This window comes from Eufriesea mexicana, unplaced genomic scaffold, assembly GCF_001483705.2.
Source record: "Eufriesea mexicana isolate 0111107269 unplaced genomic scaffold, ASM148370v2 scaffold2566, whole genome shotgun sequence".
NCBI lineage: Eukaryota > Metazoa > Arthropoda > Insecta > Hymenoptera > Apidae > Eufriesea > Eufriesea mexicana.
In genome coordinates, this window is record NW_016910631.1 from 216,656 (window position 1) to 238,285 (window position 21,630).

The 21,630-nt window shown below is 28.8% G+C and overlaps 1 protein-coding gene across 1 annotated transcript in view; it reads left to right on the plus strand.

Annotated features, from left to right (window-relative positions):
- Positions 1–21,630, plus strand: part of LOC108550230 (dynein beta chain, ciliary) — a 194,535-nt gene that overhangs the window by 75,065 nt on the left and 97,840 nt on the right. Inside the window, 5 exon segments of the mRNA XM_017903927.1 lie at positions 837–1,183; positions 8,006–8,162; positions 9,711–9,943; positions 10,290–10,579; positions 18,697–18,845. Of these exon segments, the coding sequence (XP_017759416.1) occupies positions 837–1,183; positions 8,006–8,162; positions 9,711–9,943; positions 10,290–10,579; positions 18,697–18,845 (1,176 nt within the window).

Here is a 21,630-nt window from a genome sequence, read left to right on the forward strand (position 1 = left end):
CATAAAACAAAAAGTGGAGAAATGCAATGAAATAATGTATATTGTTTTTTAAAATTCCCTTTATAATTTAAATCGAAATAAATATCGTAGAATGCATAAATACAAATGTAACTTTCATCTAACGGTATATAAAATTTATAAGAAAAAATAGCCAAAAGGTAATCGTTAGTAATGTTACCATTTTTATGTTACTGGAAGAGTTAATCGATTTGGCAAGTGAAAAGAGTAATAAATTTAAATTTTACTAAATTTTACTTAAATTCTGATAAGACGGCACTAAAAAATTCACCGTTATCGTTCATGGCTTATTAGTGCATTTGAGTTGCATTATTGCAACGATTTACATTAGAGTACGGAGTTCATCAAAGTGACCTCTGAAATAAATTATTCATTATTCTGTGGCCAACAAATTTTTGTCGTTTAATGGTGTTAATCTTAATTATCAGGGAAAGTTATTATAAATATAAAAAGTTATGACTATACCAAGTGCTTTGACACTTAAATTTAAGATTTTTCAAAAAGTGGAGTTAATCGATTTGTGCAGTGAACGGCTTAGTTATGAAAATGGCCTAATTGTACGTCAGAAATCTGATAGAACTAATCTCATCGCTTATTTTGTGTTACGTTCTTTTATACTACAGCATAATAAAATGATTTTTGGCAAAATAGTGAAAGATTGAATCATTAGATCTAAGTTGTAACTTTGTTCAAATTAATTTTTCGGTTCATAATATACTCCAAACGCGAAATTTTAAATATTTTGCAACGAAAGGTATGTGACATAGGACTTTTTCGTAATCACCTGTACACGTGTTAGCTGAAACAATTATTTACAGACGTACGAAATTTATTCGTGGCTGTGGATGGACGACAAACAGGAATACTTATCCTATTTTCTAAGATTCTCTAAGTACGTAACTCCCGAGGAAAGAGAGATCCTCGAGCATCATCCAGAGTACATGCCAGAGGGTATGAAAGAGAAGAAACCGACTTTAGCCGATTTCAAGCGGGAGATCGATTACTTCGTGGATCTTTACAATCAGTGTGACCAGATGCAAAACGAGCATGTCTTCTGTCGATGGCTGAAAGTTGACATAAGGCCTTTCAAGCAGGCCCTCTTGAACATAATTTGCAAGTGGGCCAACGTGTTGAAGGAGTACCTGGTCAACCGTATTACCACCCAGTAAGTATACTTCTCTTTTTCCATTCAAAAGTTCCAAAACCTTCCTGCCAGTAGAAATTACCAAATCTTTGCTATACAATCTCTTTCAATCCACGTTTCTGGACATTTCATTCTGAAGCAGTATACAGTCAAGTCTTCTATAACGTAAACTTGAAACTTCTCAAAATTCTAAAAAATTTGGAGTTTCGAATATTCAAAATTTTTCGCTTCTTTCGTGATTCGGTTCTCGAAAATTCTTGAAAATTCTCGAAAATTAAATACGAATAAATATTCGAAAGAGGGACATGTTAACCCTTTGCACTCGAGAGGCGCCACTCAGTCGCCATTTAATCAGAGTCTAAACATGAATGTTAATTAATATATCAAATTTACAATTACCCAACGATGCGTGCAATATCGAAATAAAATAATTCTACGTCTTAATTTGCATACGATTTCTTATTTACTGTTTTAGAAATATCGTCGACTTTGTGGCAGAAAGCCTTCGAATTACTATTTTCCTGTAAAATCGCCGAGTGCAAAGGATTAATATCATTGATCGATATTGTAGGAGGTGTTGTTCGGGGAGTCGAAGGGATTCGGGTTAAAATTAATAAAAGGTCTCTTGTATCAAAAAGTTTATTCTTCACACGTCAATCTCTTACTCGATCGAGAGTCGTCAACGAACTGCCACGAAACACGCGAGCGGAGATCTCTCCTCGATGCTCGCTCTTGATCATCATGAAACGATCGAGAGCGATCGTGAACACTAGGTTTACGAATGCTATTTGTATATCTATTTTTATGGACACCTGTCAAATTGACAGGTAAAGGAAACCACGTGTCTCTTTATTGACGATTAGTTTAATTTAAAAACAATTATATATTGTATTAACAGTCTTGATATAAGTTAACTAAATCTGTTACCATCGTATAATTGGAGCAACCCCTCTGTCAAATTGACGGGTTCCGCAAATCTAGTGTTAAAGTCGCTGACCGCCAGGGTTCCGTAGGCGACTCTCTTACAATATTAAATTGTTTTTTAGGATATAAGCAGATTGCTTATCGATTGAAAGGAACATATCAAAAACAACCTTTGTTAAGTCCATAAATTTCTTAAGAATTTCTTAAGAATAAAAGAAAATACTTTACCATCTTTTATTTATTTTTATAAAATCAGTGCAAGTTTCTTGTACAGTCGAGTCTCCTATGACGCGATTAATTTGTCCCGTGTTATAAGAAAATCAGAATTACTTGAAATCACGAAATGCGTTCTATGTAAACCGCGTTATGATAAATGCAGTAATAAGACAAATCGGATTAATTTATACCGCGTTATATGGAAACTACTGCTGCGTTATATAGAAACCGCTCTATAAGAAACTCAGAAATAATACAAATTGAATGAATTCGAACCGCGTTATATGGAATCTCAGAAATAAATAAATTGTACACAGATCAGACCTATATAAAAACTGCATTCTCAAAGTATCAACTTGCGATTGATTTGGTTAATAAATAAAATTTTGTAATAGAAATGGCAATGAATATGTAGATTTTTACTTATTTGAATTTAGGTTTATCGAATATAATACATAGTTCGTATAATAAAATTATAAACTAAAAAAATTGTTTCCAAGAGAAAAACTTAATTTGATATATATTAGTGACGCATCCTAATTCAAAATAGGATTCTAACGTGTTAAAATTAAACGTTTTATTACTTTGTTTTATATAATTATCTTTTGGGCGTCTATCAAAGCCCTTATTAAAATTTTTCTATCATAAGTTCCCTTATCCATCAATGTTATTCCATATTTTTTCTTATTTATATTTATTTCTGAAACAAATGATTTATTGTCATACACTTTTACGAAACCACTTCAGTCTGATCAGAATTCAGACATTCTAACCATGTGGTTCATATATTAAGTATACCACAATTATATTGTTTTATTATTCATCATCCTTGTCAAATATTTGCAGTCTAACCCTTTTTTCCCTAATTGGCCAAAAATCCTTGCTTAGAACTAACAAGGAGACTGCAAGGTCTTCAGGTCATCAATTTAGTTCAAATTTTGTAGGATGGTAGATTTAGTTTCTCTGATAGTGAAGGTATATGATTATAGGTCCCACTACTCGATACTTTTTAAGATATTTGCAATTGAAAATGTGATCATTTAATTCAGTTTTGTTCAGAAATATTACCATGTAAAGGTTTAGTCCAGTGACAACGGATTAGTATTCTTCTCGACACTATTTCCCTTCTTAGGATCATTCAGCTCGTGATACTATATAAATTAAGTAAGTCAAAAGAAGTTTATTACACATACGTCTGAACACATTTGAAGACAATCTTAGAATAAATTAAAAGAAAGCAATGCTTTATTGTTTACTCATTCTCTGATAACTGGAATTGATAACCCAGGAATACCTCATAAATGTCAACTAGATACAAAAATTTATCACATCGAACAAGTGCTGTCATAGATAAATTTTTGAAGCCATTTGAATTGTTGGAATGTTCTTGTACGAAAACGTGTTATAAGGAGACCGTGTTATAGGAGAACTGTCCCAATTTGCTCACCGCGTTATGTGGAAATCGCGTATTAAAAACACTGCGATATAAAAGACTTGTCTGTACAAGCTCTTTCAATCCACGTCTCTGGACATTTCATTCTGAAGGAGTATACCGTCGTTTTACTAGAATTATGGTTGGTTTCACCAGGGAACCGACAGTGCACCGATATTGCGCTAGCAATGACTCGTGACATCAGCGTGAATAATTTCAGCCGAGGGAAATGAATGTTGAGTACTTCTGGTGAATTGTAACTACTACTCCGTTCAATCCACGTCTAACTTGATGTACACGTTGATTTTAATCGTTTAAATATCGCACAGTGCCATGCTGTTCAGATTTTTCGTTAGAAACTGTCATTGCATCTGTAAAATACAATTGAAGGGTACAGTGGCTCATGAAAGTTGAAAAGAATTCCTAAAAAATTCTGATCTTATTGTAAGTTTATGTGTATCTAAAATGTAACAAGTTACACGTAGAGTAATTTTTTCCCCGACAAGAAATGACTTTGAGGGGGTAAAATCGATGATTAAAGTCTCGACAATTTTTTGTTTTTTAAATGGATTCTCAGAAGAAATTTTTATTATAGAATGACAGAGCGTCGAAAATTATAAAATTTTTATTTGAAAAGCTTTGTTCTGTTTCGCAACATTGTACAGTTTCATTAATGAAGTGATGATCTTTGAGTGATAATCTCACCCACGTGAGGTGATATCTGTGAATGAAAAAATTGATCCATGTGTAACTCGTTATGCTTCACGTGTACACATACTTTCATTAAAATCAAAATTTTTGGAATTAGAGTACTCCCTCAAAATATGTGTCACACTGTATATACCAAAAACGATACTTGTTAATTGATTCTTCTATTTTTAATTGAACTCTGCCTTGTACCATTATATTGAAACCTGCCGATACTTGTGAGTGAGGTATAAACATGTTTGTACGAAATCGTCACTTGTCTAGTGCTTTTAGAAACACATGACGGCAGTGTCTATAATGGGTGACCAAAAAAAAAGTAGGTTGGATTATATTACTCTTAAACTGGTAACATGCTGTCAAATTGACTACATAAATATTGGTGACATGTGTCAAATTAATGTATTTACGTTAAAATTAAAAGAGACTAATTTTACTTCAGATACTAACAACAAATATATTTTTGTCTCTAAATTATACGTAATATAATAAAATGACACAGTACATAATATATAGTAGGTACTATGTTAAATTATACATACAGTAGAACCTCGATTATCCGAACCAATCTCGATACAACCGTTCGAATAATTATATTTTTCTAACGATTAAATAATACTATTCATATGCAATAAATGATAGAATATATCGAAATATTTTATGAAATTTGAATAGCAAATGAAAATAGTATTTTTCTTAGAAATTTAATAATTTTCTCTAATTCACCAGTGTTTCGGATAATCGAGATTTTATTATATTATAGTAAAAAAAATATGTTAATACGTCACGAATTGAAAACTAGTATTTTGGTACGTTGTGAGGGGACCGAACACGCAAATTGACATTCAGTCATTTTTGTTCACCCGTTATATGGACAAGACGAGCAGTGATCCCTTGCAGACAATTTTGGCAAATATCTCGAAAATTAAAATAGAACGGCAATTATTGTTCAGACAAAAGTTGTTCAGAATTTCGTTCTTTATAACATACTTAAAAATCATCGCATTTGATTCGTGCATCCTGTAGTTATCTCAAATTTTATGTTTTTCCTTTTTATATGTATTTCTTATTGATCTTAATATACAGCGTTTTCTGAAAAATAAAATAGGTTGATTTAGGCCAATGTTATTGAAATAAACCTTTTATTTTATTTTTGATTTAGATTTTCTTTTGATTAACCGACATAGTGATTCTGTAGCTGGTGTTATTTTTCTTTTCTTTTTATAAATTATGTGTGACGGGGGTCTAATTGGAAAATGGACACATTACTATGATAATTATAAGTTTTCGAAATTTATATACAAAAGAATAATGGTATGATGATTAGACACTTTTTACTTCTCGCTGTGAATACTATAATTTTTTTTTATCACTTTGCACAAACATATTAGGCATACATCTGAACGTTATATTTACATTCGTGACGCGCATAGATGATTGAAGTTTTATTTATATTTTAACTTGTGTGTTTACTTTGGCTGGATTGGAAGTTATTACGCCATGCCATGATTTGTATTATTTTTACTCTACAAAATCCAGTTTTCATCCAAGTGAGATATAACGTAGAATAAAACGAAAATTTTTATACAGATCTCGTATAAATTTTAAAAGTAACAAGTCAAAGTTTGGAATTTAAGGAGAATATTTAATTTTATTAATTTAATTTAATTTAATTTAATTTAATTTTATTTTATTTTATTTTATTCTATTGAATTCATAACTGAACAATTTATATTTACAATTGCAATGTATTTTCTTGTTTTAATCACTACTTTCTTTTCAGAATCCACTAACGAAAATAATTGCATAGAAATAATTTCAAATAACAGAATATTAAATTGAAGAGTAGAATTTTGATAAATCTAAAGAGAATATTTTATTTCAACTTTATTAAATTCAAAACTGAAAAACTTATTTTTACAATTACAATCTATGGTTTTGTTTTATTCTTTACAATATATTCAATCTTTACTTATAAAAATAATAATTTCAATCTCTAATGAATTAATAATTCCAAAGAAATAATTTTCAAATTACGGAATATTAAATTGGGGAATATATTCTAATAGAATATTTCATTTCATTAAACTCGAAACCGATAAATTTATTTTTACAATTATAATTATTTATATCTTTTATAAGATATAAGATACTATATCTGGCAGAAGCTTCTTTAACAAAGTGCTGTCTTTATTAGGTATTTTGAGCGAAATCGATATCTTTGACTCGCACTATTCGAGTAATCTATAAAAGGGAGTTCTATGAATGCGAATCACATTTTGACCTCTAACCGCAAATAGAGCCGATTTCTCTGAAACCACAATCGGAACAGTCGCTGTTGGCACTAATTCTGTATATTTGCGCAACTGAATAGTAAACGGTGTATTTGGCTCGGAATCACTATTCCGGGAAACTATCAAAGTACCTATTTCGTAAGAAATATAAACAGTTCATGAGAAGCTGATCGTTCATCTATTATCGAAATGGAACGTTGGGTTCGTGTAATTCTCGGCTCTCTCATTGTCTCGTGAGATGATCGATATATCATCTTAAATATTTTTTAACAACAAGATAGTTGTACTATAAACATTTTTCTAACTGAAAATATTTGGAAATTAATAATATGGACGAATTTTAAAGTGGCTTCGTTTAAAGTGAACGAAGTCGCCATATTGGATATGAAAACACTATTCAGCTTGCATATATTTTGTTTATTATGATAGTGGACTAAGTTATATATATTTCGTTTTAAAATATTTAAATTTCGCGCTTTTGGTATATGATGAATTGAAACAATTAATCTCGATAAAAATTAAATCTTTCGTCATTTTGTCAAAATTATTTCTATTTTATTGCAGTGCAAATGAATACAACCAAAAAGAAGATATCACATTTTGAAATTTTTGAATTTTTGATTCAGGCCACTTTCATAATTACTGATATAAACAACTTTTTATTTTCCTCAGTAATGATTATTTATACATTTATATTTATTATCAACATATTGTAAGTTCTTTTTTTATTACGTATTACAAATATTATTATTGTTATTGTTATTACTATTATCACTCGTTATTTTATTACGATTATTATTACTATTACTATCGTTATAATTCTTGTTTATTATTATTAAATTTTTTCGATTGCATCAACCATAGGGGTCATTAAAAACCACATTTGATAGATACTTCAATAAAAATTTTAATATTAAATGAACTTCACTAAGCACTTACATTAGGTTGACTTAAATAAACATTATTTACATTAGATTATGTTTAACATATTATTATTGTTATTATTATAACGATAGTAATAATAATAGCAAGGAGTAATAGTAATAATAAGTAGTAGTAATGATAATAGTTATTATAAAGATAGTAATAACATTAATTACTGTTATTATTATAATGTTATTATTAATTGTATATTCATTATTATTATAATATTATTATTTACAATTATTATTATTACAAAATTTATTTTAGTTACTATGAGAAGTTCGTGTATGTTTCTTCCTTTTCAAAAAATTATTTTGATAATATAGACACTATTTTCACTTTTTCCAGATTGAAAGATTTATCAGAATTTTTGAAAGCCGCGATGGAAAACTTTTCGCGTCCTATTCACGAAGATGATTACGACGCGCTTCTGGAGACTATATATTACCTAAAAGAAGTCAGAGATCGTCAATACGAAATCGAGGACATGTTTGATCCTATTCAGGTAATAATTTCAATAATTAAAAATATATACGCGTTATGAACATATGCTACCGTTTAAAACTATGAAATCACTATGAATGCGTATGATTTATACAAAGAGAAACAAATAAAGATCGGTGTAATTATTTTCTCTCGCCTTTAATAATAAAGTTGATGTTTCTTCAATCATATTGTCATACTTGGTCTTGATATTTCCAAATAATTTCTCGACAAATTAATATATTCCAAGTTATTTTACGAATTACAGAATTTTCTTACTTAAAATTATTTTATTGAATTTTGTTTTATTTTTGATATATTGATATATAAAATTGTACTTTATTGAATCATATTTCCAAATAATTTCTGGACGAATTAATATATTCCTAGTTATTTTACAAATTATGAAATTTTTCTGTTTGAAATTATTGTATTGAATCGTGAAGGTAATGATACTTCATTTTTAATTAAACAATTAATTTCCAATGATTTTTAGAAAATATTTTGATCAAAAAGAAGGGTAAGTACGATACCAGAGACAAGTTTAGAGGCATAATTTTTAAATAAAATAAATAATAATTCAATGTTGTTATTTTGTTATTTTGTAATATGTTTATAATATTACTTATAATTTATTCAATATTTAATATCTCAAATTCGTATTTTCTCATTTAAAAAATTTAAAATTCTTTGACATTAAATAAGTGATTTCAATCTTTTTATGCCCTGCAAAGTTATCGAAAGAAAATTACAGGGTGCCATTTAAAAATGTCCTCAAATTCTCGTAAAAAAATGACTTTGGAAAGGTATCAATGCTATTGTCATATGTATTCCTTCAAATATTTGCGACTTTGTCCTGAACAGCTTTTTTCATAGCGTCATAAGGAAGGAACATATTTACGTGCTCCCATATAAGTGCTCTACCCTGTATATTATTGAATCATTTCTTACAACTTTATCGACATAATTTTGAGAAATTGTATCTTGATTTTTGAGATCAAATATTTCGAGGAATGTAAGAGATATAAAAAGATGTTTCAGAAGAAAGTTTTATTATAATTTCAAACGTTTGTACCTCAAAAAAGGTTTATGTAGAAATTACGTTTATTATGCAAGAGATTTTCAACATACAAAATATATGAAATAAAATCTGTATTTTAAGGTACTTTTAGAATTTTTTTTTATCAAATGAAATTTATAATCAGGTTCCATAACTTTACTTATTTCCCATAAAAATATGCATTTATATCATTGTTTACATAAATGTATTTGTATAATAGATATACAAATATAATTTTATTCAGTTCCAAATAAGTAATTAGACACAAAATTAGGTAGTTTCAGTGATTACAATTGTTTCTTTGTTTCGATATTCCACATTTGGGAAAAATAAAAATAAATCGATCCATAAACAAAGTATTTAAAATTTGAAATAATATTTTATATACTATTGAACTTTGTTACATTATTTTTATTATTTTTTGTTATTTTTCAGCATCGTGTATGTTACGTCAAATATCGTTTTATTGTTAGATGTTTTTCTGTGATTAAATTAATGAATATTTTTCAGAAAACGATAGAGCTCTTGCAAAGTTATAACGTGATAATAGAACAGAAGATATTTAACTGGCTGGCAGAATTACCTGTCAGTTGGGAAACGTTAAAGAAAGTGGCAGCCCAAGTCAAACAAGTGGTCCAACCTCTAATGACTCGTCAAATTGATCTTTTGAAGAAAAGGCTCAGTTACTATGATTTTAAGCAGGAACGCTTTTTAGACGAATTCCATAAAAAAGATGTTTTCAAGTAAATTAACAATAATAGTAACAGTATCTTTATAAAATCCACTCATTATTTTATATAAAATTTATTTTTTAATCAATTATTAATTTTATGATTCCACATTCTTTTAATTTAAAAATCTTTTTGTTATTAGCGTCGGAAAATTGTTCCAAAAATTTATTAAAATATTTAATTTAACGATTATTCCATCACCATTCCATCAATACAATGATTTAATATGACGGTAAAAGATGTCGATATTATAGAAATATTGCTTAAAGATTGTCTTAATATCCTATTTATGAAAACTTTAAATTTGTCAAAAATATTTCACAATTTCGTTAAAAACGCTTGATCATCGTGTTTATAGCCCAGATTGCAGTAACCCTTATGAGAAACTGAATAAATTACGGCAAAAGGTTCTGAAGTGTCTAAGCGAAGAAAAGGACTTGCACGATCAAACTGTAATTTTTGAGCAAGAAATGCCTGAGTTTAAAATAACGAAACAGATAGAAAAGGAGATGCAGCTCTTGAAATCTGTGTGGGATTACGTGAACGTAATCGATACTTCTCTGAACGAGTGGAAGAAAACCACGTGGAAGAAATTAGACATCGAGTGGATGGATCAAGAATGCAAGAAATTGGTCAGGGAGCTAAGACGTAAGGAAATGCTTTCTCCTTTCATTTGTTCTATTTTATTCTTCATAGAAATTTATCAAGTCCAATTTTTCATTTTTTTTTTTTTTTAACAATAGTAACACTACGCTTAGTAAATTTTTTTTTGATAGTAATTAATAAATTTTTCAAAAAATTTTCATTAGTTTGTGTCCTTAAGTAAGTATTTTTGGTAATAAAATTTGTATGTGTCATGAAAACTTTACTTTAATAATATTATTGCAAAGTATACGATTATAATAGTAGTAATAAAGCAAATAATCATTTACAAACAATGAAATATAGAAATATAAAAAAAATTGAAACTATTCGGTATGATCTTGTTATATCATATTCTCTTTAGTGTATTATAGTATTTGTTAAATTTTATGTAGTATTTATAATAATAATTTTATTACCATTATACAATAATTAGTGTATTACAGCATTTGTTAAATTTTATGTAGTATTTTTAATATTAATTTTATTACCATTATACAATAATAATTTCATTAATTTTTACTAATTTTATTAATATTAATTACTACTGTGTTTATTAATCCTTTGCACTCGAGAAGTGATCTTCAGTCACCATTTTATAAAATTTGGAAGATCGATATTAATTGATGTATCAAATTTAATGTAATGTAACAGTGTACGAGGTATCGAAATCAAATAATTCTACAATTCTATTATTATACAATTCTTTATTTGCTGCTCAAAAAAGTATCGTCAGTTTTCAGTAGAGAATTTTTGAATTTCTACTCTTCTTTAGCCAAAAAATCATCGAGTGAAAAGTTAATTAATTATGGTATATAGTATTTATTATATTTTAATACATATTATATTTGTCATACTTTAGTATCTATTATAGTATATTCTATTGTTGTTTATTTTCTTTTTCACTCATTTAACGATGCTTGTTGAATTTTTAATAAAACATAATATGCCTTCCTCTATTTCTGTATAACACTGTATTTATTGTTTGAAGTTCACCTATATTACAGGTTGCATACACTAAATTGGTAGCATAAAAGATTATTTAGTTATAACGTCATATCCTTTGTAACACAGTAGTGGAGTGATATATTGTTTTGGTTATCATCAGAGGTAGTTGTTAGTAGTCATCAGTAGTCATTAATTAATTTTTAATTAATCTATTATTATTCTCATAATACAATTCTGTTATAAGAAAGGGAAGACAATTCGCAATTTACGAATATTATTATATATTGCACAATATATAGTCATATACTTATAGTATAGAGTAATAGTTCTCAACATTTCTTGTATAATATTTTTATGCTATCCAACTAATAAGTATTAAAATTTGGTAACACTGTGTAGGTAGTATACATTAATTTATACATATACTGTATATTGTAATTTACAAATACTATACATAGTTTACAAATTTAATAGAATCTGAAGTAACTATCATTAAACATTTTCAGTTTCATGTATAAATTCTCCAAACATACAGCGTGAACCAATAATTTTATTTTTAATTTAGCGTGGATAAACAATTTTATCCAATTTTATAATATGTCAATCGTCTATGGAAACGTGTATTTCATTAATATTCGAATATTTCAAAGTTTGTCCTATTTTTTCTTAAGAGGTACATTTTCAATTTTGGAAAAACAGTAGATATTCAAACGATTTGAATGATACATGTAAAATGTATCAAATAAGGTAATTCGAAGTTAAGCAAAGGAATAAGACGACTTGTTTTACATCATAAGAATCGCTGAAAGCAGTGTTTATTTGCAACGACGTAACGTTGCAATCATCGAATTCTTGAAGCACGTACTGCTTTTATCACTTCCGGATTGACTTTACTGTCTCGTATAAAATACCTGCATATTACAAGCAGATGAAATTGCGGTGAAATTATTTGTATGTTTTATGTAACAACCTGCTTACAATTAGATGCTGTAAAGTCTTCTGCATTCGAAATAATAAAATGACGAATGTGTAAGGAAATTTTCAATGTCTGTATGAATATTTTTATTATTTTTCTCCTTTTAAACTAACATTTTCCGTTTGAAAGAATTTTAAAGTAATATAATAATCGTATTTTGTACATGAAATTTCATTTTAAATGAAAATTGACAAAATTGATGATATTTTTCAAGGTTTAAGAATATTATATTATTTTACTTGTCCAGTTACATAAATTTTTTAAAGTACCATTGAATTTTGAATTGTCGAAATCTTTTATCAAATATATAGAATACTCCAGTGTATTCATTTCTTAGTTCCATTTTTACCATTTTTGAGATTTATAATTTTGTTTTGAGTATTGAAACTTCATCTTTCAAACAAGTGTTTAGTTAATTGCACAAGTGTTCATATATATAACACATGAAGGTACATATTTATTTTAGAAGACATCTAGAGTTAGAATATGTTTTATTAACATAACAGAACATTGAATAATATATAATATTATAATAGTAGAAGCTTCGTTATATGAACAACTTTTATGCGAATGTTCTTTTATTTAATCATTCTATTATATGAATACTACATTTTCAATTACAGTACTGTATATGAAAATACAAATTGCTTATATCCTTCTGTAGAAGATGAAATCTAGTCATAGTAATTCAGCATGAAACTGACAAAGGACATTCTATGATATGGTATGATAATGATAATAAATTATTATTAAATTAAAAAAAAATTAAATAAATTATTAGGCAATATTGTCGTTATAGTTGAAGATCATTATAATAATATAATAATAACGGATAATTATTATATACCATAATTCTATATCGTGTGTTGTCGAAACAGAAACAAGTAGCACTGACAATTACTGAAAAAAAGTGAAGCATGAAAAAATTAAGAAACATGCAAGAAATTTAACGCAAAAATATGATATTTAAATCAGCCATTGTTAATTTTATTTCTCCATTTTCGTTGAATATAGTAATGCAATAATAATATAGTAATATAATAAAATTCTCTATTGTTGAATATAGTAATGCAATAATAATATAGTAATATAATAAAATTCTCTAGACTTCCCTAGACTACGTTATGCTAGTGCAAGGGTTGGTATTAGTGAAGTGGGAGATCATCGCTTATTTAAAGACGTAAAGAAGTGTTCGTAAAATAAGCGTTAGTATATTTGAACAGAGAAATTGAATCCATTCTAATTTATATTTAATCTATACCAACCTCACTCAAGTATAATAAATATGTCACTGAAAGAGATGCAAACAACAAAGAGAAAGAAATTTAAATAATATTGTCACTTTTTAACAAATGTATTTCATGGAACATGTTATCGATAAACACATTGTGTTCATTTCATTTCATTTTATTAATTATTAACTATTAAACATTAAATAATAAGAAGAAAATAAATATCATAAATAAATAACGAATATGAAATGAAATTTAATGCTAAAATTCATTTCATGTGCACACTTTTGTCTCTCAATTAGTTTACGTAATACAGGTTTTCTATTATATAATATAATAATATGTAAATATTGCTAGGTTAGAGGAACTTTTGTTTCAGTGTTTCAGATAACAAGCTCATTATATCCCCAGTACATGCGACATTTCTTTGAAACAAAACGAAATATCTACATAAATACACAATTTACATTGCTCATTAACTTTAATATTAACACATTTATCACGGATCTGAATACGGAAATACCTTTCTTGGAAAATCGATTGCGTGACTTCTATTGTTAAACGTTACCGACTTGTAAATTCGTTTGAATATCCAGTGGCTATGATGTTATTTCTAATACCAGAACTTCGTTGAAACGGTTTAATTAATGTTCGTTGAAAAGCTGAATGTTTATAGCATGATTTAATTTAAGCCCGATGATACGGAAGTTTGATTTATATCAATGCTTGGATTACCAGTTTATTCTTTTTTTAACGTGTGTGTACACAGGGTGACTGCCAGCACCTTTCTAGAATACTAGACAGTATATTTCTCGGAAATAATAAGTGGCTATTTTTTTATATTTGCAATAATTTTCAAAAGCGAAGGAGACTTTCAGTTCTTTTTTTTAAATGGAACGCTACATAATTTTTCGTGTTATGTGAAAACATGCATCGAGATTGGATCAAATACGTGGTATACTATTACCTTTGAAGGTACAAAAGGTTAGAATATATAAAATAAAAAGATAATAAATTTAAAAAAAGGTTCTTTGCATATTTCTTAGAATAATGTCATAAATAATAAAATAAATAATAAAAATAATAAATTAAAGAAAAGGTATTTGTATATTTCCTAGCATTATGGTTTAGGAATTATTTATTAACAAAGGTACTAATAAGTTTTTCAATATGTCATTCATACATGGTGTCCGTTTTATCTGGATTCGGTGGAATGACGAAAATAGTAAAAAATGTTATGATCAAAATTATTTGGTATGAATCGTGTAAACATTTCTAGCGCGTGTTCGTTCAACTACCGTGATAGCGTGATCGGCCGTTATTTAACCACTTGCGGTGCAAAGAAATTCACGGTTGTGCGTGCCATAACAGTCGTGTGCAAATCACTTCGGGGCGCAAATAATATCACTGGCTTCACTATCACTTTCTATTTTACAGTCTGGGGTCAATACTGATAACTTTACACGATGAAGTGCAAGCAGAAACTGTGCTTCGGTAAAGAATTTCATTAACAGTTGACGTGCCACGCACGTCATTTTTCTTTCCGCAACAATCGCCTGACGACGTGTGTAACACGTCGTTGGTGTTCCGGTAACAGAAGCATCTCGACGTGCGTGGCACGTCTTTCTACCGCAAGTGATTAACTCTTTCGCTACTACGGGTGACTATAGTCACCGGCCACAAGACACCATCTTCACACGACGGGTGACTATAGTCACTGGCCACAAAAATTGAGTAAAAGATTAAAACAAGTGCTACCGTTTCTCTTAACTCTCTTCGCAAAGAATTGCAAGCTCTATCGCGATGGTCAATTTTTCCTTTCGTTTTTTTCTTCGAAAGATTTGCGTCGAAAGACCGAATGCTAAAGATTGCACGATCGTAATGTTTTCATCTTTGACACGTCGTTTCGTTCTACGGGAGAGACTTCGTGGCGATACCCGCCATAGCGAAATTATGTTAATTGCAACATAACTAAGCAGCATGAGAATGATGACAAAAGATATATATGTGTTATGATTCGAAACGACACTATCGATAGCTCGTTGGATTTTTATTAACCCTTTGCACTCCGAATTATTTGACAATCTTGTTGCCAATAACTCCCTACTATTTTAAATATTTTGTTTGAAATTTACTTCACAGGACAGTTCCTCGACTGCTACTTATTTTAAACAATTTTGTTTACAATTTATTTTTGTTTGTTTGATTACACTAAATATAGCTCTCATTGTTATAATTTATATTCTGAGTTTAAGTAATTTAAGTAGTTATTTTCTGTTTTCTTGTTTAATAAATAAAGAATAAAAAAACGTTGCATGTAATTCTACATATGAGTTTCTGTGATAAAAGCTGATGTCGAGTCTCACTCGACGAAGGAGTGGAAACATTTTCTTATTATGTATTAAAACATATCGCATTTAATTAGAATGAAAATAATTTCACGTTGATACCTTATCCGTCATTTTCTCCACAAAGAAAATAATTACATCACATCGTGTCCCCCTATATAGTAAATAATTACTGTGTTAACATATTTTTTCTATTAATTCGCCCTTTCCCAGATATTCCACCGAGTCCAGATAAAACAGACATCCCGTATGTATGCATATAGTATTCACAATATATTTATTACAAACATGCATCGAAGCTGCAAGTTTCATGTGTATGAGTATATTTATAGTATATTTAGATATACAGCTATTATAGTTTTAGTGTAAATACATAAAAATATTAAAATCAACTTGGCACTCTAAAGCGTGTCCCAGTAACGGTTGTACAACCGGAAAAGGGGTGATTCTACATGTAGAAGCGAATCGGAAAAAAAGGATAAAATTTTTTTATTTGAAGCTTCGTTTTTGAGAAAATCGGCTTTAAATATTTCACCGAGTACACGTGCACTTAGCTATGACAAATGTATGGACCATCGATACATCAGCATCGGTGGTACAACCGAGGAGAGGGTGATCCTCCGTTAAAAAACAAAACGAAAATAAAAAATAAAATTTTTTGATTCAAAGCTTCGTTTTCGAGAAAATCGACTTTGAATATTCACCGAGCGCGCATGCGCTTAGCTATGGCTTAGATGCCATCGATACCTCAAATATCGACGGTACAACCGAGGAGGGTGTGATTCTACGTGAAAAAACAAATCAAAAATAGGGAATAAAATTTTTTCATTCGAAGCTTCGTTTTCGAGAAAATCGACTTTGAATATTCACCGAGTGCGCATGCGCTTAACTTTGGTTATGGCGTATGGACCATCGGTATACCAGCACACTCAGTGGATATTCAAAGTCGATTTTCTCGACAACGAAGCTTCAAATGAAAAAATTTTATTCTTTATTTTCGATTTGCTTTTTCATGTAGAATCACCTCCTCTTTTATATCACCGATGTTGATGTATTGATGGTCAGATACATCTAAGCTTCGTTTTCGACAAAATCGACTTTGAATATTCACTGGGTACACGTGCACTTATTGTTATCTATGACATATAAATAGACCATCAATACATGAGTATTGGTGGTACACTCAAGAAGAGGATGATTCTGCATGAAAGAAGGGATCGAAAATAAAAAATAAAATTTTTGCATTTGAAACTTCGTTGTTAAAAAAATTGGCTTTAAATATTCACCGAATACGCTGATATACTGATAGTCCATCCGCCTAGCCAAAGTTAAGTGCACGCGTACTCGATGAATATTCGAATAAATTTTATTCTTTATTTCTGATCTGTTCTCTCGTATAAAATCACCCCTTCTCGAGTGTACCGCCAATACTCATATATTGATGGTCTATTCATATAAATCATAGCTAAGTGCACGTGTACTCAGTGAATATTCAAAGTCGATTTTCTCGAAAACGAGCTTCGAATAAAAAAATTTAATTCTCTTTTTTCAATTTCTTTCTGCGTGTAGAATTACCCCCTTCCCGGTTGTACTACCGTTGCTGGGACACCCTGTATATTACTCTACTTGTAATTTCTGTAATTTTTTATTTGAAAACTTGTGAAGTTTGGTGATTACTTATCATCTCTTTTCTCTTCCCAAACCATTTCAATGATAATAAAAATTAACCCTTTGCACTTGAGGATTTTTTGGCTAAAAAAGGATAGGAGCTAAAAGATTTTCTACTATGGAGCTGAAGATATGTTTTTAAACAGTAAATAAAAAATCTGTAATAATTAAAACTGTAGAATTATTTAATTTCGATACCTCTCACACCGTTACATTATCTTAAATTTGACATATTAATTAATATCGATGTTCTAAATTTGATGAAATGACGACTGAAGGGCGCCTCTCGAGTGCAAAGGGTTAAAATAATAAAACTGAGATAATATAAATTAGAATTCTTTTAAGAATATATACAGTAAACTATTTAAACATTTTGAGTAATAATTATTTAAGCCAATCTAAACAGTGGTTTAAGTCGGTGCCTTTTCATAATTGTTATATACGTATTTACTCGTTTTTGGCAACTAGTCAGAGCATTTGAATATCCTTTACGTAGTTTTCTTGGTAAAGTTGTTTTACGCAAATCGTTGGCTAGACGTAGATCATTGCACAGACGATTGTCCAGACTAACTCTATATTTGTTTGCAAAACATTCTATTTCTGTCATTCTATTTTTCGATTCACAGACTCGCGTAGCTACGAAATATGAGTGGATTTTTAAATTTAGAAATTATCGTGACTTACTTTGAAATACTTGTTTCTGAGGTAATGCATATTTATCTCCTCCAATATACGCGACTGATATATTGTACATTTCCTATACACATATATTTTATCTTATAACTCATTTTTGATAATAAATTGCATTTAGGTATCATCCAAGGTTGCGTTTCAAATCATATTCCCTTTATCGCTTGATTCGTAGGTATAGTTGTACCATTAATTCAGTTATCATAGTCGGAATTCTACTGTACTTTTCTAATAAAATTTCTTAAATATTTCCCTCGATAGAATTGGACAAAGACGTGCGTCCTTGGGAACTGTACAGCAATATCGAAGCCCAAGTGACGAACATGATGGCGTCGCTGAGAGCAGTCTCGGAGTTGCAGAACCCAGCAATTAGGGATAGACATTGGAGAGAACTAATGGCTGAGACGAAGGTAATCAACAAAGCTAACTTTCTCGCTTCGTACTATTTAAACTAACTTCGTTTCTACGCTCGAATCGTTGCATGTTGATCGTTTACCTAATGAAAATTACACGAAGGGGAATATCGTGACTACACTTGAACTCGGCTTGCATCTGAGCTAGATCTTGACTAACTGTGCCAAGTCTCGTTTGGACCTTGGTTTTAATTACAAACATTACAACACGGTGAAAGCTGTATGATATTCAATACAGAACGAACTGAGAAATTTTCAGGGAGTCGTTATTAGTAAAGAGGGGAACATAATGAAAACGTGTGAATATTAAATACGCGTATTGTAAATGAAATGGAGACATGAGAAATGTAATAACAGGGATATTAGTAACGACGAGTGTGGGTAGTTTTCGTAACAATAGCAAATTTAATGGCAATATTAGCATTAGTAATGCAAGAAATTAAGAATAGTTGCCATGATTAATTAATGGTTTCTAAATTTTTGAATTGTTATTTTTTCTCTCGATCATCATATAAGGTATTATAATTGCTTCAAGATGTTCTTTTAACCCTTCATATTCGAGAAGCGACCCTAAATTACCATTTAATAATTCCGAAGATCGATGGAAATTAATATATCAAATTTAAAATAACGTAACGATGCGTGAAATGTCCAACTAAAATAATTCTAAGTGTTAATTTGTGTTTGATTTCTAATTTACCGTTTTAAAAATATTGTTGACCTTATAGCAAGAAATCTTCGAATTGCTATTTTTCTGTGGCAAAAGAATTACCAAGTGCAAAGGATTAATGTACATATTAGCATATACATCTAAAGACACGATATAAAATTCTCATATAAAACGAGATGTAATTAATTGTGTTGGTGATTATGAACATAGTCTAAATTACACGTATTGAAATTGTTAATTTAAAATTAAAAGTTTTACGTTTCAAATATGTTATAAACTAAGAAATTAATTACAGTAACATAATCTTACCATTTAATTCGATTAAATTTTTCGCTATTTTGTGCAGAATATTTTTATTTTGTTGTAATATAAATGGATACAGCACAAAATGAGTAAAAAATTAATTTCTTTCAGATGTTTTACTTATAATTTCATATTTATGGGCACCCATTGTATACTGCAATTAGAAACATTTGTGACGATGATTGTGAAAATGATTTAATTACACTCAAAGAATTCGAAAGAAATTTTTCACTAATTTCGTATTACATTCATTAATTTTATAATAATGTAAAATTATGATATATAAAGCAGCAAAAAATAGGACAGTGTAAATTGAATTAGTAGTTGTGTAAAAATTAAATTTCTAATGTTTTTAAATGGAAAAATGAAATATTCTGCTAATGTTAATAATAGTTATTGAGTCATAAACATTTATAATTTACAATTAGACTACTTTCATAATCATTAGCAGATTTAATAAAGACATAAGAAGGAAAGAAAAATATCAATCTACAGTATATTTTTGGTATTCAAAAATAAAAATCCACATTTTATCTCTTCAGATAAAATGTTGTACAAATTTACTTATGCATCTAATTCTACTCACGATAGCTACATTGCTGAAGTATACTTGTGAAAAGAATTCGGGTAAGAACAATATTGCATTTGCAAAAAAATAGAAGATTACTTTCATACTTAAAAAGTTAGCAAAATAGCAGAATAAAATCTTATCATTTTTATTTATTTTTACTTTTTATTTCATAAACAATATACATCTTTATAAAAATGTAACATATAAAGTAAATTATAATTTTAAATTATAAATTATAAATTAGGTGCAGACAGGCCTGATCATATTCTTGCATCTCGACTGTATTTTTTTCTACTTTCTCATCACTTCTCGGAAAAATAGCTATTACATTTTATGTTCTTTAAAAGATATAGAATCGTCTAATGAAAGAATTGTTTTTTGGTTGCCCATGCCAAAATTGGCTTATTTTTAACATTGTTCTTAGAAGTCGATGTTTCTACGAATTTAATTCGCCTTGACTTTTGACTTTTGACTTTATTTTAAGTAATATCGTGAGTCGCAGAAATGTTCGTATTCTACCAATATTCCATTTCAGACAATTGCTATTGCTTTATAATATAAGTTTGAAAACTTTTTCCAACGAAGATGATTATTATATATAAATATACAAATATATACTGAATTATATATAAATATCACAATAAATTAAGATTCGAAAATATTTTGATTTCTACACGTGACAAATTTTCATAAGAAAAATACATTTATGTTACTTGAATCGAAAATATTTTGATATTTGCATGTGAAAAATTTCCATGGTATAAATACCTTTGTAAAATTAATTCTAGTATAGTTCAATTTAATTTGAATTATTATTTTGTAATATAGTTTATACCAATTAAAAGCTTAGTTTCACATATTTGCATTAATAAGGATGGTAAATGTTTATTTTTGCAGCTTTTTTCAATTTTTGCTATTTTATTTCACCTTCTTTTCGCAAAATTCCATTTTGTCACTAAAACGAAGGATCGGTCCAGGAAGTTTGAAAAAATAATACATGTTTAGTTATTTTGCTTAAAAGACGCAAAAAATTTTTCAAATTTTCTTCAAAATAATTGCCATTAGTTTTATTAATGATACTCAGATAAGTGTCTGTTTGTAATCTAAAATAAATATTTATCTTTCATACACATGGTCCGAAATTCTAAATCCTCGACTTACACCTACACATGGAAGTATTCGAATGTTTGCATAAGCTGTTTTCAAAAAATGATATACACGCGTTAAATTGAAATATA